Below are 21,600 nucleotides of genomic sequence, written 5' to 3'. Positions count from 1 at the left end.
TCATGCTTCATGGCTCCAGAAGGAGCTGTGAGGGGGAAGATGGGTTTGCAGTGATGCCTGCCTTGGCTCTGCGGTTGCCCAGGAGGGGAAATCCTGTCCATGTGCACATATAATATACACACAGAAATATAAAGCTACCTCTCCACAAATGAATAGTGGGTCAGGGACAGGTGGTGGCAGAGAGGTGCTGGCGGAGGTGCCCGATGAACTCAGCCTGGCACTGTGGCAGGACGTGGTTGGTGACTGAGGTGGGGATCCAGCCCTGCAGGAGAGAAATACATGAAGGATGATGGGTGCTGAGCCAGCAGGGGGGCACTGACATGTTGCCACTTACCTTCAGGTCCATGCTGAGCAGCCACGTGACACGTGTGCAGCTCTGGTCACCTGGCAGTGGCTGCAGCACAATACAGCTCAGCCGTGTCTCGGCCCTGCAGGACAGGGTGGTTACGTCACAAAATATCAGGGCCTGGAGGTGAGACCTCTCCCCCAGTAGATCACAAAATGGCAGACCATGGGGGCTGTGTTACCTGACACAGCCTTGTGGTGCGGGTGGCTGCTCAAGGTGAGCAGTGGTGCCCACCAGGTAGATGGCTGCCCGTGTCCTGCTGCGGTGCCGCGTGCACACAAAGTCCCTGCGTCCCACTGGGCTGGCAGCCGTCACCTCATGCGTCACCAGCGTGTCCTTGCCTGGGCGTTGGAGCACCTGCGGGCCAGCAGAGCACATGCATTGTGTACAGTGGGATTTCAATGGGGTTTTAATGCCCTCTGGGGGTTCTGCTGCTTACCTCCACGCGGCTGAGGCTGGGGTTCCAGCTGGGCATCTCCTCCAGCCGCTCAAACAGCTCATCCTGCAGCCAGCCCACCGGTGCCGCCAGCACAGTCTCAGCCCGAAAGACTCGGCCCAATCCTGGCAGTGTGGTGCTGGACACTGTGGCCCCTGCATTCTGTGAGGCATAACAACCTCATCAGGGCTGCGCCCCACACTTCAGTGTGGGGCTTATGGAATGCACAGGGTTGGGGCTGTTACCATCACGGCCTCCGGCTGCCAGCAGCGTGGCTGCTGCAGGATGCTCAGTGCTTGCTGCAGGGCCCTTTCTCCTTGGTGGATGTAGGACAGGTTTGTGTTGGAGGGCTGCACGTCTGCTTCAGGCTCTGTGCACCTGGCTTCAGGAGCGGGTGGAAACACAGAGAAATGTGAGAAATCCACCCAGTCCACCCAGCTTTTTATATGTCTGGAGGGATGGGGTGTGGGTACAGCAGTGCAAGCCAGGTGAATTCACCATGTTTGGGGCCTTCAAGTGAGTTGATGGGGTCTGCAGCCACAGACAGCAAACCAAACCCTGGTACATGGCTGTCACTTCCACTAGACACTCTGATGGCCTTTACAGTTCATTCACCTTTCAGCAACCTCATCAGTGCTGGGGATACCTTTAAGCTACTGCAGTGATGAAGGGCAGCCCAGAGACCAGAATCATAGAATCATTCAGGTTGGAAAAGCCCTCTCAGGTCACTCAGCCCAACCCCAGTCCACCCCCACCTGACCACTGCCCACATCCCTCAGTGCCACATCTCCACAGCTCTGCAACACCTCCAGGGATGACGTATCCACCACCTCTTTGGACAGCCCATGTCAATACAGCACCGCTCTTTCTGAATATAAATGTCCCCTAATGTTCAGCCTGATCCTCCCTTGGCACAGCTTAAGACCATTACCTCTCATCCTTAAGACAGCTCTGCCCTGCTAATAATCAGTGCATCTGATGGCTCATCCCACCCCATCCCTCATTGCAGTGGGGCCGAGGAACACAGTGTCCAAGAGTCAGGGCTGTGCAGGCTGCTCACCAGCATCCTTACCCATGAGCCTCTGGATACAAGGAGGAATTTTGGAAAGCAGGCAGTGGGAGCCTCCCAGCTCCTGCATCACTGCGGTAGCTTCTGTCTTCAGACCTGAGGGGAGAGACGTACTAGTGACCACTGAGGAAGATGTATGCCATAAAAAGCAAAAGCATGCACTCATTTGGTCTGGAAACAAGCTGCATTAGTATTAGCTGAATCAACCTGGTCCCAGCAAAAAACTTCACCAATTTTATCATTTTCTCTTAGTATCTCTTTGCAGTCCCCCTCAGCAATTTTTCCTGTCTCCTTTAGGACCCCCTTAGCATCTCCTTCAGTGCCCTCTGAGCTTCTGCTTTTGGATCTCTTTAGCCTCTTCTCCCAGCATCTCCTTTGGAACTTTCATAGCACAGCATCCTCATTTTTCTAGGGACATGGGGAGAGAGTGGTGCTTACCGGGCAACTTGCGGAGGTGGTCATGGGCAGTGCCACAGCACAGCTTGACGATGGCCTGCAGCATGTCACGGGTTTGGGCTGCTAGTCTGCGTACATGCACAGCATCTCCTTTTGCCTTTATAGCAGACATGAAGGACAGCACCTGATTATAGGAGCGTGCCACAGATAGGAGCTGGGAATGAAGAGTGCTCAAGGACAAGGCGAGCAGAAGGAGGGGCCGGAGAAAGAGGGTACATTTTCTTCTGAATGAGCACTCACTGCACTGTGGTTTATTGCGAGCAGCTACAGAGGGGATGTGGCTGAGAATTAACACTTCTGTGGTTCCCAGCCTGGCTGGTTTACTGGGGATAGTGGCTACACACCCAGGTTGGCAAAGGCAACCAGTGGCACTTGTGTGGTCGTTGAAGATGCTGGAAGCCCTGCTCGCTGAAAATCCTGCTTCTTCCTATGGAAGCTCCTTAGAAGTCATGGTGGTGATTGCTGTTACCATAACTCCTCAAGGCACTCCCCACTTTCTTGTCAGCCACTTCACTCAGTCCTAATAATTCCCCACAGATCTCTGCTTCTCCCAGTGACAGTGGGACCACTGCAACTCCCTAGCAAAGAGGCCAAAATACTGTCCAAAATCACACTGCAGAATAGCTGAGGTTGGCAGGGACCCTAGGAAGTCACCTACTTCAATCCCACTCAAGCAAGACACCCAGAGCTTTCCCTCTCACAGTCCCCACAGGACTTCATGCCACAGCTGCACCCAGTTACACCTCACAGCTTTTCCACTTTCTTCCTGATTGCTGCAGTGGGTATATAAACATCCCCACCCAGGCCACTGCCCCCTTAGTGCTCTGTGCCTGACAACTGCATGCAGGATTTGGTGAGTGGATTAGCCATGGAAATGCTGATGTGTTTTTTATTATTTGTATTTATTACTAGCTGCCTAGGATTGATAAAGCTGTGGATTATAAGAGGCCTGCTCTGGCACTTTAAATGTGCAACTGTGAATTACTGCCCATCTGTGCTCTTTCTATCCTTTCACACATATGCTCACCAGTTTCGTGCATGCTGTCTTTAGCTTAGTTTTGTCTGAGCAGAAAGCTGCAGTAGGCGCACAGATAATGTTTTATCGCCCTGTTGAGTGAGTGGGGCTGTGCTAGAAAGAGGAAGGTTTATGGGCCTGGGTGCTAGTGGTGGGATACGTGCTCAGCCCTTGTATGGCACAGCACAATGATTGCCCTGGCATCTCCGTCGAGTTTGGCAGCAGCCGCTGGAGGTCACTGCTGATCTGCGGCTCCGCACACAAGGCTGCTTGGGGAGCTAAGCAGGGGAGCTGCTCCCAGGGGCTGCCCTGGGTTTAGACTCCTGCCACGGCCCTGGGATCTGAGCCGCAGGCAAGTGGGAGCACCTCAAGCAATAGGGAAAGCTTGGGTTCTGGCACCTTCTGACTTTCCCAGCCTTGCCTCTCCCCTATTCCTGGTTGGGAGGATGCTCTGGGTACCCATCACTTCTGATGGTGAAGCTTTAGGATGCTCTTGGAAGAGCAGCTGCTCCAGAAGATGCTATACAGCAACTGAGCAAACAGCACTGAAATATGTGAAATGCCCAAATCCTGATGGGGGGGGGTGATAATGTTACCTTCCCCATTTTTGCCCTTTCCCCAGGGAGAAGTGAGGCTCAGAGGAAGATGAGGCTTCGTTCTGCCTCTTTCCTTACTCAGCCACTGGCTATCAGCAGCTTGGCTGCAATTGGAGCAGTACAAGGAGATAGGGGCTGTCTCCCCACGGTCACCCAGATCCCCCTGTTCAGAGCCGAGGGCAAGACCCAGGTCAGCTTCTTTCTGTGTCCTTGAGGTTGGTTCTGTACGAGATTGTCCTGTAACCAGCAGATCCTTGGTGCAGGGGGAACCCAGTTCTCAAGCCAAGTCTTGGATGGCCTCCAATACCTTTGCAGAAATGGGAAGGAGAGGGTAAGGCAGCATCCCCTGTTCTGTAGAGACCTTCTGCAGGGCTGCTGTCATCCCTAAAGGTGCTCTGGGGGTTGGTAGAAGCAGAAGGAGCCTCATGTCCCATCTCAGCCTCATTGCAGCATTTATCTATGCATCTCTGATGCACCCTGAATACAGACCTAAAAAGCAGATCCCAGGGAAGCGTAGCTTTGGGGTGGCTTTGACCATGCTGTGCTGGCTGGAAGTGTCTATGGAAACTGCTCTTCACTTGTATGTCTGGTAATGTTAAGAGTCGAAGAGAAAATATAGAAAAACACAGTGCTTTTGTTTCTGTACAAAACCAAAGAGCATGATGTTAGTGCCTTCTAGGAAAAGCAGACAAACCCAGGAGACTGTGCTACTTTAACACTGGGGTCTCCATTTTCACAACCCGTATGTCCCCCCCCCCCCTTTTTTTTTTTTCTCTCTCCTAAAAAGCACATTTCCTAATAGAAAAAAAAAAGGACTGAGATGTTTCAAAGGCATATTCTTATCAGGAAGAAATGAAGTGCTGCCTTCCCGGCAAGCCTCCCTGTAGTATAGGAGAGGTGTTCTGTGTTTGTGCCTGATAACAATCCAACTCGGGATGAGAATGCAAAACAGAAGAACAATCTTTACTTCAAACTAATTGTAGTTTTCATTAATTGTCACCAAAAGATCCTAAATATCAAGAGAAAATGGAAGCTGCTGTATCTCTTTGTTGCTGGAACACTGCCTTCAGCATGTGGGATTGAGGCGATCCTATCTCCATCTGCTGCCCTGAGGAGCAGAGAAGGGGAACTGCTGTTCAGATGATAAGAGGGGCCAGAGTCTTCTCTGTTAATATGTAAACTTTGGATCAAAAAGCAGACGAGAGGCTCCAGGCATAAGCCATCACTCAATAGATGGGCTTCCACCCCTCACATGCAAGCAAAATGCCTTTCTGCTGGTACTGGCTGGCTTCCATAAGGAGAAGAAAAGGGATGGGATGGGGATGTGACCCCTGTGTTTGGTTTTTCCACTTCTGACTGAATAATGTCTACACTGAGGGATGATCATCCAGCACCAACAGCCTGTAGTACTTAGCCAGGCTTTCTAGTAAGACCCTCAGTTTCAGAAAGGACCACTTCAGTCTCTCAATCTCTTGCCCTCTGTACCATCCATCTACATTTGCCCCATAAGATGGGCTGAACCTCCAGCAATTCATTGCAAGTACCTGCAGGATGGAGAATTTCCCAAACATCTTGGCAGCCTGAACCTACAGCTTGAACCACATGGCTCCCATCTTTGCTGACTTGAGACAAGTTCTGCATGCTACCTATGCTAGAGTCAGTGTTTTCTTCCTGTGTCTTTGTCCCATGCAATCTCAAAAAAGCCTTTCTAATTCTTCTCTCTTCTATGCTAAAATCCTGTGTGAGAGCAGGAGCGGTTGGTGAGGATCAGCATACTGAGGGGGATAGGCAGAGCTGTTACAGGTATGCCAAAGGTAATGAAACATCTTATGGCTCTTCCCTTTTCCTGCAGCCACTCCCTGCTGCATAAGCCCCCACCCCATCTCCTGATCTCCCCATTTGTTCCCACTTGTTCCCAAAAAATGTGTTCCCAAAAAACTTGTTCCCACAAATGTTCCCATTTCTTCCCACTTTTCAGTTCTGTCTTTATCACAGTTCTCCCTGCTTTGAGCTGAGGACTGAGACTGCTGGTCCATCCTTTAGAGGGTGCTTGCTGTTGAGGAGACTCTCTGTGTTTTAAGTTTCTTGATGTTTTTGTCCAGCTTTCTCAAAGTTTTGTGGGTCATGTTCCTCTGCCTTTCTTCTTTATCTTCATGCAACAAACACAAATCTGATCTCACTGAAATCCTAGCAGTTCCCTTCCTAGCTTCATCCTTGCTGCCTGCTGTGACACTGGCCATATCCCTGGCAACAGTGCAGCTTCCCAGCAGGTACAACAGGGCAGATCCGATCTGAGGGGGAGCTGGGTTGCCTTCATATGCAAATAAATGCAAATGTATTCAATTACACTAGAAAGAACATACAATAATTGGCAACAGATTATGCAGAGTTTTGTCTTGCTGCGCTATCTTTCCCTGAGGATTATTCTGGGATGAATATCTGTGTGGCTGCATTAAAAAAAATTAAACAAAGGAAAGAAAACCAACCTGCACCTCTTCCAGAAATACATTTATTTTCCATGCTCCTGGACTCCTTGGTGGCCACAAAACTGCATTAATGTGGGCTGATGTTATTCACTCCCTTGTTGGCAACTTTCTCCTTGCCAGCTGCAGATGTGTTGCTCCCTTCCAACTGTTTAATAAATTGAGGGAAAACATGGTATTGTATCAGACTGCAGCATGCTTTTTTGAGCTACCAGAAACTTATTTGCCAAAGAAGGCTGTATATCACAAGGCTTGTTGTATGAATTGCCCTGGCTTCAGGCAATGTACGTGGAGGAGAAGAGTTCAGGCTGAGAAAACTGAAGGGTGAAAAGATCCTGGCCCCAAGTAAGAGGTGCCTCTTGATGCTCTTCAGTAGTTCCTCCACCTCTTCTGATGCTCTCATTTCATCATTTTTCTTACAGTAATCTGGTTGTGGCAGAGATGGGCAGAGATTTTACCAGCTCATGAAGAACCAGGGTGCATGGCAGGCAGGGATGCAGTAGCCTTATCCCAAATGCTCCTGTCTCCTACGCTCCCTCCTCTGCTGTCAGCAACAGGTGGCACATCTCTGAGTTGGCCTGGTGCAGGGCAAACTCCCGGGCAGGCAAGGTGCCCTGACGGCCTTTTCGAATAGTGCTGCTCTGGTTCCCAGCAGATGTGGAGATGGTGAAGATCTCTCTGTTGGAGCAAGGGAGAAGCAGGAGGTAAGGAGGCTGTGATAGCTGTGGAGGACCTCATCCACCTACCAGGCTATTCGCACACCTGTTCACATGCAGGACCTTTATCTCCCATTAATGCCCTCTTGTCCCCAAGTAGTCCTTCTCTTTATCAAGCACACAGTCATATTGTGCTGGAAGGGACCTTAAAGATCAAGTTCCAACACTCTGCTGTGGACTGGTTGCCCTCCACCAGATTAGGCTACCCGAGTCTCCATTCAAAATCAACTTGAGCACCTCTGTGATGGTTTTAGAGCAAGCATGTGGTTGATAAGACCTTTCCCTGCCCTGCAGGATGATGGAGAGGGATATGGGGTTTGCTGTCCATTGCACAGATCCCTTATGTGGATCCCTCACTGTCTGGGTTGCTCCCACCCAACTTGTGATCAGACGTGCAGATGATGAAGGAGGAGGGCTTGCATGGGGCTTGGTGTGACACACTGCTATGCAACTGTTTTCACCAAGACTGTCCAGCTTCTTTCTGGACAATGTTTTCTTGAATGTAGTGGCTGTATTATTGCCTCATAAGGCATTTTCATTCCATGCTTTAATTCCTACGTATGTTAACCTTTGTTATGCAGGTGTGCTTTAAATCTTTGTTATTCTCCCAGCCTTTGGCATCTGCTTTGCAGGTGGATTTCTTTCAACCTCTTCTTTTTTTTTTGTGCGTACAGTGTCAGTGATTCTTGAACCTTTGGTACCTCCAGTAGAGGCTGTCAGAGGCTTTTATGTTTCAGGACCATCCATGAGAAGCATGAGGAAGAACTGCTGCAATGTCTGGAGTTAAGGTATAAATGGCAGGATAAATGGTTCCCACATAAAGCAGATTTAGGGCCTCCTGTATTCAGTGCTGAGGACAGGTATGGTCTGCACTTAGTGAAGAGCTCTGTCAGCCCCTGTGTGGGTAAGCACTGTCTGATGCTTCACAGCCCTCAATTGCAGCCTGAATCCAGAGCTTACCTATAGGGCACCTGCTCCTCCCTCAGCTGCAGGCACATGAGCACAGGGCTACTGGAAAACCTCAGGTTGGTGTCAAAGTAGATTGAGGTCTCTGCCTCTGACTGGCTCCTCAGGGTGGTTTGGAGGAAAGGAGCATCCAATTCTGCCTGGAAATCAATGGTGATGCTTCCCCTGCAAGATGGGAGAGTGCAGGTCTGGCACTGAGCTCTGAGCACTGGACAACTCCACAAACCCTTGTCTTGGGTGGTGGGATCCCTGGACTTGCTCACCTGGTATTGATGCTGGTCTTCAGTTCCTGCTCCCAGATGTTCACATCCATGTTGGCTGAGATATCAAGCCCAAGTCCACCTTGGAGTTTGATCACTGCCTGGAGACCAGACTGCAGAGGGATGACCTGGGAGAGATGGAGAGGGTTTTACAACCCCCCAGAGACCTGTGGCAGTGCCATCCCAATCTGATGTGTATAGCCACAGTGAACAAGTATCAACCATCAGGTTTTAGGTGTGAGATTCCCTAGGCATTACCATGGACCTGCCTTGAAGCCAGTGTGGGGAAAGAAAGATGGTTCATCCCACCAGTACCTGGTGATGGTCCATCAGAAGGAGGTTCCCTTTGACCACGCTTGTGGGTTCCCCAGTGCTCAGCAAAACCTTGGCCATTAAGTCTGTATATCCCTGGAAGAAGATGACTGGCCGCAACTGGACATCGAAGAAGATGGCAGACATCCCAGCCATGAGCTCTGGCCCCTCTTCCCCTTCCAACATGTTTTCTCCCAGCATAGACTCTATCCCTTGTGCTTCTATAGTGACCTAAACCATAGAAATGGAGACATGAGGTACACAGAGCATGACTGAGGGGTCCATTTCAGGCACCATGATGCTATTTGAGCTGCTACCCTTGTCCAACACTTTTGGGTAGGCTCTCCTTCAGAGCGTGGCTATGCATCAATGAGGTCTGCAGTGTTGGGGCCCTCTGGGTAGGACGGTGAAGCCAAATTCGTTCCCATCTCTCACCTGAGCAGCACGAAGATGCCAGTCATGGCTGAGCAGTGAGAAGTCGGAGACGCTCTTTCTTAGTAATCCACCCTCCAAAAACAGCAGGTCCAGCCCGAAAGTGGAGAGCAATTCCTTGGTGACTGAAAGACAAAGCTATCTGATGAAACTAAACTATTCAGGAAGGAAACCTCTGTGCCATCTCCTCCTATTCTGGTGATAAGCAAGGGATGTGGCAGCGAGATGTTTTTCTTACAGATGTCAGATATTTTGCCTCCATGTATCCCCCGTGAGGCTAGGCTGAGATAATTTGAAGGGGGATAGAAAAAGGGGAGTGTGAAGGGTGAAGGGTGAAGATTTAGGCAGGTGTTTAGCAGGCATGGATTGCTACAGTCTCTCTGAAGTTTGGTGATTTTATTTTTTTTCTTAACTCAGTACAACAGAGCTTATTAAAAGCTCAGTAAAAGAGCTTATTAAAAATACCAAAGGAACTGAGGAATTGGGCTAAATATTTTGACTTATCAGGGAGAGAACTAACTCCCACCTGCAGCCTACTCTTGGCTTCCTTTCCAGCTGAATTTCCTCCTTCAAATCAGCAGGATGTGGGAAAAGTATGTGGTGTGATTTAACCCGCTTTCAGCTCAAAGCAGGGGCATCAGAGGGAGGCAAACATCTAGTGGTGGCAATCGGTCGACTTCAGATGGTGCTGGAGTCTGCTCAACCCAAGATTTTGGGGGTGTTTCCTGAAAGCTGAGGCCTCTGATGCAAGCTGCTCTTCCCCACCAACCCTCGTTTGCTTCTTCAGGGGACCATGGGGCCAGTGTCCCTGTGATATCACCTGTCAGAGGTCCTGAGAAGGAGGAGGAGATGCCAGCTTTTGAGAAGTGGTTGTAGTTGTTTATCCGAGGGTCTCTCATGATGTCATTCATTATCTTCCTGAGAGCAAGAGGGATGTGGTATGTAAAGATTGTGAGGGAAGGAAAATGTGAGTGAACTGCACAAAGAAGAGTAAGAAATACAAATTTCAGAGCTATTTGCTGACAATGCAAGCAAAGAAGGAAACGAGTAGTCTGAGGCTATCCTGGAATTCCCCTCTCCTCTATAAATTAGGGTAAACCATCTGAATATTTTTGTGCAGCTTCTGCTTAGCTCTGAAAACTGTTAGTGCTGGCTTGTTCTGTGCAGATAGGGAGATTAATGTGGTTACACACTATGTGCTGCACCACGTGCCACAGTGTTGGCCTCCAAGGACTGCTGAAAACACAATTCTGGGTCTGCAACTCAAAAGCTGAAGTGTTGGGAATAACAAAGAGCAAAACTTACCTTGCTGGGTGGTGGTTGGCATGCAGGCTGCTCTGCACCTTCAGCAACAGGAATGTTGCTGCTTCTGTTTCCAGCTGGTGAGTGGCCAGCAGGATGTTGATGACATCCATGGGCAAGGGTGTGTTATCCAAGAGGATTTCTGCAGCAGCCAAGCGGCACGTTTTCTCATAGCTCTTCCTCTTCTCATGGAAGATCCTCCTCATTGCTTTTTTCACCTGATGTGAGGGGGCAGTTTGAGGGATGATATCAGAGTGCTGGCATAAATGTGGTGGCAAGGACCCCAATGGGAAGAGGAGCTTGTATGTTGGGTACCTCGCTTGTGATGTGCTGGGCAGGGAAATGCCGCAGGGCGCTGATGGCTGCAGCTGCCACAGCGGTGGGACCTTTCTCTGCATGCTCCAGGAGGGTGGGGATGGTGTTGGGGAGCTGTGCATTCCCCAGGGCCAGCAGGTGGGTGACTGTTTCATGCTCCTTCTCAGCACTTCTCAGCCCAGTGAGGATGGTTTCCATGCTGTGCTCCACCTCCTGGTTGGGTTTGGCAAGAGATCAGAAGCCAAGGAGAGTGAGGTGAGGGTGAGGAGGAGTTTTGGGAACCCCAAATGAGCTGAAAGGCTGAGGGACACAAACTGGGTTAGCAGGACTCACCTGCAGCCCACACAGCTGCTGCTGGCACATCTTTCTGACCAGAGAGCCCAGGGCCACCATCCCTGTGTCCCGGACCTCGGGTGCCATCTGCTTCCCATCCAGCTTGTCCTGGGCAGAGCAAAGGGCATTATGGAATGGGAGAAAATGGGGCAGAAGAGAAAGGAGGAGAATGTTTCAGCTGTTGTTTCAAAGCATTTATCAGAAAAGTAAGGAGAAACTAGTTCTGACCTGCCTTCAAGGGGGGCAATGCATGGCTTGATGGTACAGAATTGTTCAGTAGTTCTAACCAAACTTTTAATGTCTGTAATGCATTTATATAAGACACTTTCTGCTGAATGCTTATCCTCTGAGCACTACTCCCATTGGCAGCATCCCGTTAAAATCATGTAGAATAGTAACATAGATAAGAAGGTCTATTTCTACTGATATATTTTAATCTATGGAAGAAATCTATGCATCGCTATATTTTTATATATATAACCTTCTGAGCTGTAAGGGTGGGAGCACCCATCCTGGGCTTTTGAGGTGTAGGCTGAGGGAGGCTATGGAAAGTCAGCACTCAAAATTGTGGAGAGACAGAAAATTGACTTTGTTACCCAATGACATGATGTCACCAAAGCCTTTTGAGAAGTTTTCATTAGCTTACCTTGCTTTTAAGGAATGAGTGTAATATGCCAGCTGAAAACTGTACATCGTGCCTGTAGTGGGAGGCTTTGCCAGGAAAGCTAAGAGAGCAGATTGGTGGGATAGGCAAGATCTAAAGATGGGCTCAGGCCTCTCTGGAGGGAATATCCCTACCTACCAGCACCAAAGTAAGCAGCTCTTTTGTAGGCCGGGGAGAGAAGGCTGCTGCATAGAGGAATGTCTCCAGCAGGGACCTGGGATCCTTGCTGAAATCCAGGAAGTCTGAGAGAGCTGCCAAGGCTGGCACTGTCTGAGCAGCCACCGCTGCCTCCACCACGAAGGGGCTGGGGCAAGAGAAGCGAGATATCAGTGGTGCCATCAGTGACCCCATAAGCTGTGGTCCTGCACAGTGTTTACTGGTGCAGAAAACCCATTTTGGAGGGCTAGCTATGGGGAACCTCACAGCATCTCCTCAGGTGCTCTCTTCAGCAGCTGCAGCACATCTCTCTTCTTGGCACTGCGCAGCATCTGGATGAACCTCTGGAACTTCCATGTAGTTGCTGCCTTCGAGACATCCATGTTGGCTCGCTGGCTGTCAAAGGTCTTCAGGTAGGACCTCAGCTGCAAGGACAGTGTTTGGTGGAGTTCAGCCACTTTCTTTTACATCCTGAATTATGGGATCATGTTCATACTTCAGGAAATATTTAGGAGTGCAAGTGGCCCCATGGGATGTATGTCAGTGTGACTGGTGTGTGGAAGTATTTCCTGAGCTCAGACCTGGGATGTGTTTAAACTGACTGGATGTGTTAGCTGTGCACAATATCTGTGGTTTGACCCCAAATCCAACAGCCAGGGTGTGAACACATGGAGGGTTAAGGGGATGAATAGAGCCACCGACCGAAGGGCAGTGTGTGCAGCTCCTCCTGAAGGGCAGGCTGGCTATGGCCAGGGGGTGGCGCTGTCCCTCTGTGCCAGCCAGCATATTCTCAAGGTTCTGTTCATCTGCCACTGCTGGACCTGGTGTTGAGGACACGAGCTTGAGCTCCTGCCTGTAGAGGGAGAGGAAACCATTGAGAGGTACTTCATCCTTCACACCCTTGTTTGGAGGATGGTTGGGATCAGAGGTTTGGAGAAGGAGATGCAGGCTGAAAACTATCAAGAGGTGTCTGATGTGGCCTCTGTGAAGAAGAGTTTTATCTCCATAGATGTCTATTCATCACATGCCCAAGTCAGGAATTTGTATGGTAACATCACTCACCTCGAGCTGATTTTGATGCCAGTGGTGGACCTCAAGACTAGGGACAGTGCATGGCTCTCCTCTGCCAGCACTGACTGCAGCAGGCTGTCCTTCACCACATACAGACTTCTGCTGGAGGGCTGCCACTGGATGCCAAACATCTGTAAAAAGGGAAAACAAGAAGGAAAAAACCTTTTCTCTCACAATCTCCCTGGTAGAATTAGCTACCAGGCTTCTCCCACACTACTGAGCTGGAAGGGCCAAGCAAGCTCCCACTGATGCATTGTTGAGGAGAGGTGTCCATTTCATGGCTTCTAGTTTCCCTCCACAGGTGTAACCTCTTCTGGATAAAACCCTATTTCCAGCAAATGCTCTGTGCAGAACTTATTCTCTGCAGTGAGTTTGCAGTGATTCACATCTCAGAAAGCTCTGATTATATGAACGCTTGGTTTGCTAGGTGTCAAGACCTCTCCAAACCTCGCGAGGAATCTTAGTGGCTACGCTTTATTTATTTGTTTGTTTGTTTGTTTTTACACACAGAATTTAGAAATGCATAATGTACACAGAATGTAGGAAAAAAAACAAAGATCAAAAACAAAACACAAGGGCCATTAATTCTAACCAGGATAGAAATAGCTGTATGGAGACCTGCAGTTTCCTGTCTTTATGCTGGGGTCTATCTTTATGGAGCCTTGTCAAAGCCATTCTGCTGGGAGATTTTGGGAGGGACCTCCCTGATTATAGCCATAAGCTGAAACACCACCACCACCAGAGCAATGGACTTGCTTTGTTCACAGAGGCATGTCCTATTTTCGGCTTTGTGCAGCTGAGGAGATCTTTTGTCTTTACAATGGAGTGGTTGGACACAGTGTACGTGACCTGGCAGCTTCCAGAGGCGTCTTCCTGAAACACAGATAAACCCCACCTGGCAGAAATGCTGGTGGACAATTTTCCTTCATGCAGGGGAAGATGATTTAGTAAATGTGCTCATTCTTGTTGTTTACCACCCCTACCTCCACGATGGTGCCAGAGTGGAGCTGGAGCTGGAGCAGGCTGACAACACCTCGCTTCAGGTTGGTGATCAGGGTGTTTGCTTTTTCATCCCCATACAGGGCTTTGATCTGAGAGGGAGAGACCTGGCATCAGGCTGTGGGAATGGCTCTCCTGTGGAAAGGCATCTCCCCTGCAACCCAAGCAATGCCCTGATGAATTCATTATTTCATCATTCTGTCACTTTTGTGGAGTTGTGCATACAAGTTATTTTTCCGCACTCCACCACTGGGACCATTTTGGAGGATGGGCTGACTTTCTGCAAGAAAGTCTTGCAGAAGTCCCTCAGCTGACCTTCCCGCCACTCCAGGAGATGAAAACTGGCTTTTGGAGCTCTGCCTGCACCTCCTTGTTCAGTGCAATGTCAGTGGGAGGACCTTCAGCACCTTCATGCTCCTGCAGGGCTTTCAGGTCTTGGATCTATGACAGCAAAAGGCAAGAATATCTGCTGTGAAGCTGCTGTGCATTTTTATGGGGGAAAGGGAATGCAACATCACTATTTGCCATACCTGCACCTGGAGCAGCTCATCCCCGCTGGAGTTTCTGTGGAGTTGATGCATCCTGACCACAGCCTGCGCCCGCAGCCAGCCCCCAGGTGGGGCTGGGCCAGCCATGGAGTCCAGCTGCACAGCCAGAGCATAGTGGTACTGATACAGCATGCCCGGCTGGAAGGAAAGCGCCCACCGGCTGCCTGCGGACAGGGACAAGTGTCAGGTAGATACAGCTATGGGTACTGCTCCCCCTGCTCCCCACACACTGGACTCCAGGGATGCTTGTGAGCTGCACTGGGTTCTTTTCACATTCCAAATTTCCAGGGTCAACACAGGAAGCTATTCCTGGTACACTTTGCTACACCTGTGCTGTCCTTCTCTGCTTTCCAAGTTCAGGAGTACAGGTGGGTAAGGGAAATGTGGGTGTTCTCAGGGGGGCAGCTGGTTCCTGGCTCTATTTCCACTTTTGCTGCATAAACTGCAGCCAGAACAGGGGGCACTACTTAGGGACTTCAGGACTTTTGGCAAATCCCATAGAAACAGACTTTATTCCTGAAGATAACTTTTCTGAGGATGCCCATGGCATCCAAAAAGAAATGTTTTGTAGGGGCTTTTCAGCTGTGCACATTCATCGAAGTAAAGGGCATTAATCTGGGGGCAATATTTGTACGTTAACTTTTTGTATCTGGGAGGAGAGAAGAGTTTGTACTCCTCGTATCTTATGTTTTCCCTTTCCCCCCCCTGAGCAGATAAGTAGCTGCGCTGACCCACTAATTCTTAATTAAATTGCTGACCTCGTGATAGGGTGAAATGAATCTGTGGGGCAGCACCGGGCCAAATCCCCTCTTTGCATTATACTAATTTGCTCATATTTACTTGTGGTCGCCACTCTTGTTCCTATACACAGACAATTTGGGGCTAGCAGCACTTTTGCAATGACATGTTCAGTCTGCTCTCTTTTCTAAAACCACTATAAACTCTTCCACAAATCTGATCTACTTTTTGAGCTTTGGCTTTTACTCTCCCACCAGGGAGAAACCTCCACCATCCCCAAATTTTGCCATCCCTCTCTATCCAGGGTCATTTTCAGGATCCATTGGCACGGACCCACCGCGTGACACCCCTTACCTTTGGCTGTGCTCAGGAAGGAGCAGCAGAACAGGCAGATGTAGCCCAAAAAAGCCCATCGTCCCATGCTGAGCTCCGGGAGCTGGGGAAGGAAAGGAAGACAGGACAGGACCTGACCTTCTCTCCCTGTCCTCATGCCACACACCCAAGGAAAAGCAAATAATTAAACCCCTGCACCAACCCCCAGCAGCAGAAGGTTTGGAAATCAGCTAAGCTTTGCCAAAGGGCGGCAGCAGGGTGGGGGGAAGCCCCTTTGTTAGCTAGCATGCACCGGTGTGGTGTCCTGCTTGTTCTTCTGAGGGTCCTCCCACAGCCAGCAGAACAAGAGAGGCATCTTTGGAGAACGCTACCTGCTGCCTATCCTGGACACTGCTGCATGGTGATGTTAATCTCCATCCAATGGCATTTATTTACCTCCATCAGTATATAGAAAATCTAATTCCCAGCTCTGATGTGTGACTTTGGAGTGAATCCTTCTCTCTGCCAAGCAGCTCTATCCAGTGCTGCAGCAGCTTCTGACCTGAAGGCCAGACTGGAAACTATTATGTGGCAGTGGTGAGGACAGAACTGGTACAAGAGCCCCAGCCTGGCTGTCCCTACCCTTCTGGCCATCATGGAGCCCACCTGTGGGTTCTGCAGATTCCTGATCTGTTGGCAGGGCATCACAGCATGGATGGGCATGACAACCAGGTCACTGTGCCCCTGGCCACGTGTCTGCTGAGGTGTGACACCAGGTGTACTTTGGTCATGGCAGTCATCATGCCCAAGGCTGAGATCAGATGCAAGCAGGATGGAGGTAGAATGATGACTGCAATGAGGTACGTCTATTGCACAGTGCTGGCATGGCTCTGTGTGCCCCATGTGCACCTCTAGAAGGTGGCAGGGGGTGTCACTGGTACAGTCTCACCAGAAATGCCCCTGGGAAGTGATAATACCCAAGCTCTCTTCACCCTAACTACCAGTTTTAGGGGTCACTCAGGAGCAGATGGGAGAGAGGAAAGAAAGGCTTCCTAAGAACAGCATATAGAGGCTCTGAGTCCCATTCTGAGTCACTGATAATTCTTGCTGTGGACCAGAATCTCATGAGAACAGATCTGTCTGCCAGCTCAAGGAGTGAGAGATGGTTGTGTCAAACCAGTTCTCGGTTTGGCTCTGGTGCCTGTGTTTCTCTGTTTGGGAGCACAGGCTTTGAGTGTTGTGTTGCAGGAATGGGGCTCACAGGAATGGATGCTGCTAAAGTATCCATCTTCTGCTTCCCCATGCTGCAGGTCCCTGAGTTAGGAGGGACATGCCCTGTGGTTTTCTGTTGCAAGGTTACTTTATGTTGCACACCTTGGTCTGACTGTAGGAATCTTCTGTTTTTCTTAAAGATAAGAATGCTTTCTCTAAGTCCTTGAGGTGTGACTATGGTAAAAATCAGCAGGGCAAATGCTTCCCCTTACTGTGCTTGTGGCCCATTCTGAGTAACTTCGACAGTGCTGGTTATGAGCAGAGGCTGCAGTTGCTAGTGTGGATGGACAAGGTGTCATTAGCTGACACCTTGCCCTGTTTAAGAGAAACTGTTCTTGGCAGACAAGATCTGTTTTCCAACAGCTTTAGGCCACAGTGCACCTTTCCAGCTCTGGGAACTGGTGGCTGCATCTCACTCCAGCTGGTGATGGAGGAGCAGATGTCTCTCAAGTGACAGCTGCTGGAAGATCTTCCATTCTGTGGGTGATTCTCTGAGGGTCATTCATAGCCTCAGGTCCTGAAGTCTGATGAGGAGATGATGGTGTTGGGCTCTGCAGGTAGGAGTAGCCAGAGGACACAAACACACACCAACGTGAGGCTTTTCAAGTCTTATTTAGCCATCAATTTTTCAACATGTGCAGTATCATCAGGAATGTCTTTGTTTGCATACCGGGATGTAATTACCAGATTACCCTTTGTGTTGGGCATCCAATTACTTTGCTGAGCATCCCAGTGTTGAAAGCTAGATGTTTTATTTACCAGTGCGGCTGGAACTGGCTGGCTATGGGAGCATGCTCTGTTAGCGTGGGTGGCTAGAGATGCTCATGCTGGGATAGACTTTCATAGCATTGTCTTGGCTGGGGAAGAACACCAAGATCACCTATTCCAGCCACGAGCCAGAGTCTCACCACTAACCCATGTCCCTTAGTGGCACAGCTGCTCTCAGTCCCCGATGTCACTGAGAGCATAGCTGTGATGTGTAGTGATGATGGTGAACAAAGCCATGGGCTGTCCTGGGAGTGGTGAACAAAGCAGTGCATGACTCTGTTCCAGTTTTTGTGTTCCAGGGCATCTTGCTCGTCATCTGCTGCTTGATCTGCCATTTCTCAGGCAGAAGGAGATACTGGAGGCTCTGACACGTGTGTCGTGATGCTTGCCAACCTGCTGCTGCGCTCTGAGGCTGGATGTGGCTCTGGGAGGGCCAGACCTTGCCTTGAGTTGTAGTGGTTCCTGAAAAGCCCTCAGTGAAGCTGGGGAAGCTCCTCTTCCTCTCCCTTTAGAACTGATGTGTAACTCATGAGGTGTTGAGCCAATTCCCAACGCATTTTATTTACATTTTTACAATTAAACAAGTGGTTGATAAGATTGACGAGGAAGATATGGTTTAGGAGCCTGTTAGACAGAAACCTCTAATCTCTGTGGATGATTTACAGAACAGTAGGCTACAAAGACTCTCCAGTGTGAGATTAATCAATAGTAACACGCTCACTGACAAGTTACTTCTTACAAGCAATTCATCATTCATTTAAATGCAGGAGCTATCGTGTTTGTTGAATCCTCAGCTGAGCGGCTGAGAGTGTTCTTGTCTGCTCTTTTTTCCCTGGTTCTTCCAACAAGAGCAATCAATCATATTTGAGAAAGTGTTTTTCCTCTGTGATCATCTGTCGTTTATGGGGAAACAGTATCCAGGGGCCTTAATTATTTAATCCATGTTGCCTTCTTCTTCCACATGTGAGGTCTGGGTGCTGTGCTGGGGAATGGAGCCAATACCGTTTCTGGGCTGCATGCTGGGATTTGTTGTGGTTTTTTTTCATAGTGAAAGGCCAATACTGGAGAGTCAGCTCCCCCTACGGTCAGCAGAGGGAGGGACACCTCCTTTCCTTCAGGGCGCTTCGGGAAGTTGGATTTTCCATCTTGTAGGTGTAAATGAAGACTTCTATCTTCTGAAAGCTGTGGTGTTAAGTCCCGCTCCCGGGTAATACATCTGTCAAGTGCAGGAGCTGGGAATTGAACCGTGACCCTGGGCTAATACACGTTATGTGACAAAAGGTGTGAAAGCATTTGCAAATGAACAAAGTCAGCTCCACCCAGGGGCTGCAGAGAGCAGCTTGCTGTGATTAGACTTTGGAAGGGGATCAGAAGTGCTACAGCACATCTGTGCAGCAAATCCAATGGCTGCAGATGTGTCTGTGTCATAAGAACCAGGCCTCGTGACGCCTGGAGAAATCAATTGGAAACTAACTGCTGCACTGTGGGAACAGCCATTTGAAATGGGAGATGTTACCACTACTTTGAGCCCAGGACCACAAAGTTCTTGTTGCAACAACCCCGATCTGCTTGGAAAGGTGCCTCTGGCATCTACCTTGGCCTTGGCACGCACTGTATTCTCCCAGCTCAAACATCTGCTCCTGGGAAGAATCAGTCTGTCTCGCTTGTGGTCTGCTTGTCTGGCCACAGCTTGCACTGCCTTCTAGCCTGGGCTCTGCTTATTCTACTGGCAGAATGGTAAGAAGTCTTGTCCAATTATATTAACACTTACTGATCTAATTCAATCCAGAAGTAGAACAGTTGCCATCACACTGGGAGCTGTTGTCTCTTTGATTTTGCAGGTTAGGTTTGTTTCTGTGGTCTATTTTATCACTTCCAAAAGCATCATTCACTAGCATCACCCCAGAAAGTATTTATCCTCTAGCACGACAGCGTGCAGCTTGAACAGCTGGCCAAAGGCAATGCAGCAGGATGTGGTAACTCGTGGCACTGCTCCAAAGTGGGCTGGCTCCTGGTGCTCAGAGTGGTGAAACACTGCCGCAGTGTTTGTGCAAGCACCGGCAGCTGGAAGCCAGCTCAAAGCACAAGAACCTCTGCTCTGATGCACCTTGGCACATTTTGTTTGTGTGGTGCAATTAAGACCTCCTCTGCAGTCGCAGCCCATACATTTCCCACTGCTGTGTGAGCCAATTGCCACTGGGCCACGCAGGACGCAGCTTGGATATGGCTGCCAGTGACAGAACAAAGGATGCTGGACTGCGTTCTTTACTGCTGCCTTAAATAGGTGACAGGAGCAAGGCAGGTCTGTAAGCAACCAAAAAACTCCCGAATTTGGATGAGAACTTTTCAGCTTCTTGCACACAGGGCATGTTTGATAAGAAAGGACAAGGCTGTGGTACCTGAGTGCATCTGAGATAGCCAAAGGCTGCCTCCAAGCAGCAACATGACCTTTAATTTTTTTTTGCACTTCTCTGTGCACGTCTGGAGGCTTTCCTGAGGCAGTTGAAGCTTGTCTCAATGCTGACACTGCATGCACACAAATGCACCAGGAACACAGTGCTCACACTGCTGCCACTTGGTTCAGGACGTCCTTTCATGCCACCTGCCTTTATATACCAAGAGACTAGAAAGAAGAAAATGAGGCTGGAGCAGGGCAATGGGCAGACCTACAGGTACTGGAGGGATGAGAAGCAGAAGCGGCTGGACAAGAAAAGGGGGAGAAAAAAAGGAGTCCAGAGGATGTTTTTTATCTGTTCTAAAAAACTGCTGATCATTGTCTGGCCTGCTATTTCCTGAGTTTGAGATGTAATCATCAAGTGAAGTCATTTCTTCAGTTCTAGGGGGAAAATGCTGAAAATGAAAATCCTTTTAACTTCTGCACAGCAGCACCGAAGCCCGAGTTTTGTGTTTCTTACTTGGTACGTACAGAATGCATAATGTGAGTGTTGTATCCGAGCACTCATATTGCGGTGCTTGGAGTAGCTTCTGTGTCCTAGACTAACTGGAAACAAGAAATGTAATGATTCTTAATCCTACCAATTCTGGTGGAATTTTCTATAAGATGAGAACCAATGCTGCCTGCCAAATGAGAATACTCTGTGGTTTTCTGAGCAGTGGAGCCCATTTGTGAATAATACGAGGTTGCATTCACTAAGGTTGCAGGAAAGGAATTGTGCTGGTGCTGAACATAGCTGCCTCTCTGGATCTGCTCTACTTATTAATCAAGCAAATCAGCTGCATAATTTTAGGTTAAACCAGACATAACATTTTCTGTGTAAACCTGCATTATGCTTTCAGTGCAAGGGTCCTTCAGGCCCATTTACCCTGCTTATTTTCAAAGCAGCTCTTCGTTTTGATAGGACCAAGTGTTATGCTCCCCATCACAAGGGCATTAGAGACATGAAAGGGGGAACAAGCTCCTTGGAAACCACCTCCAGGCTCCCCTTTGTGCCATAGCTCCATCCTCTCACTTCCATAACACCCGCAATCACACCTACACATCAGGGCTTTATTTTGGCCTCACTTTTCTCCCATTGAAGGACTACTGCAGGGTCTCAGCTCTCCAGTCGCCACCAGCCTTCCCCCAGATCTTGACCAACCTCTGTCCATTTATAGAACTATGAGATGGCTTGGGTTGGAAGGGACCCTAAAGCCCATCCAGCTCCAAACCCTGCTGTGGGCCAGCTCAGGCTGCCCACGGCCCTGTCCAACTTGGCTTTTGTCCTCATGCTGCTGTTGTCCCCTTCACAGCGTCTCTTCTTCCCCTCCCATGAATTTATAGCCAGATTTAATACTCCTTTCTACCTGTGTTCAGCTCAGTTTCCTGGCATTGATATGAGTGGACACCTATGGTGTTGCATCCTGAGAGGGTTTATTCCTAATCTGGGCTTTAAGGAACCAATAAGACTTCCCGTCACACCCTCCGGAGTAAAGCACTGTTACCCGTCCTTTTAAAAAAGAGGTTGCATTCCAAGCTCTGATGCTTTCTGGGAGTTAAAAGGGGCCGCAGCGCCGCTCAGGCTTTAATGGCAGGGC

General features: G+C 49.3%; 2 protein-coding genes and 2 long non-coding RNA genes across 4 annotated transcripts; 1 reads left to right on the top strand and 3 right to left on the bottom strand.

Annotated features, from left to right (window-relative positions):
• Positions 1-160: 160 nt before the first annotated feature.
• Positions 161-834, bottom strand: LOC140254050 (steroidogenic acute regulatory protein, mitochondrial-like). Its single transcript, XM_072340241.1, has 4 exons — positions 786-834; positions 528-703; positions 335-428; positions 161-262 (listed from the first exon to the last, which is right to left on the bottom strand). The coding sequence occupies exons 1-4, from the start codon at positions 819-821 to the stop codon at positions 161-163; spliced, it is 408 nt and encodes a 135-aa protein (XP_072196342.1). The 5' UTR covers positions 822-834.
• A 202-nt stretch (positions 835-1,036) lies between these two features.
• LOC140253768 (uncharacterized) lies at positions 1,037-2,401 on the bottom strand. The gene is made up of 3 exons (XR_011903980.1): positions 2,290-2,401; positions 1,855-1,947; positions 1,037-1,164 (listed from the first exon to the last, which is right to left on the bottom strand). It is a non-coding gene; the product is annotated as an uncharacterized lncRNA (long non-coding RNA).
• A 730-nt stretch (positions 2,402-3,131) lies between these two features.
• LOC140254196 (uncharacterized) lies at positions 3,132-6,962 on the top strand. Its single transcript, XR_011904088.1, has 3 exons — positions 3,132-3,160; positions 5,670-5,732; positions 6,824-6,962. It is a non-coding gene; the product is annotated as an uncharacterized lncRNA (long non-coding RNA).
• On the bottom strand, positions 6,831-15,634 carry LOC140254195 (microsomal triglyceride transfer protein large subunit-like). Its single transcript, XM_072340571.1, has 18 exons — positions 15,568-15,634; positions 14,458-14,639; positions 14,243-14,368; positions 13,912-14,019; positions 13,685-13,801; positions 12,920-13,059; positions 12,560-12,710; positions 12,125-12,282; positions 11,840-12,005; positions 11,038-11,145; positions 10,705-10,917; positions 10,393-10,607; positions 9,908-10,005; positions 9,091-9,212; positions 8,659-8,886; positions 8,347-8,471; positions 8,078-8,248; positions 6,831-7,079 (listed from the first exon to the last, which is right to left on the bottom strand). The coding sequence occupies exons 1-18, from the start codon at positions 15,632-15,634 to the stop codon at positions 6,929-6,931; spliced, it is 2,646 nt and encodes an 881-aa protein (XP_072196672.1). The 3' UTR covers positions 6,831-6,928.
• Positions 15,635-21,600: the final 5,966 nt, after the last annotated feature.

The sequence above is a fragment of the Excalfactoria chinensis genome, chromosome 6 (genome assembly GCF_039878825.1).
Source record: "Excalfactoria chinensis isolate bCotChi1 chromosome 6, bCotChi1.hap2, whole genome shotgun sequence".
Taxonomy (NCBI): domain Eukaryota; kingdom Metazoa; phylum Chordata; class Aves; order Galliformes; family Phasianidae; genus Excalfactoria; species Excalfactoria chinensis.
This window is presented reverse-complemented; position numbering and strand designations above follow the sequence as displayed.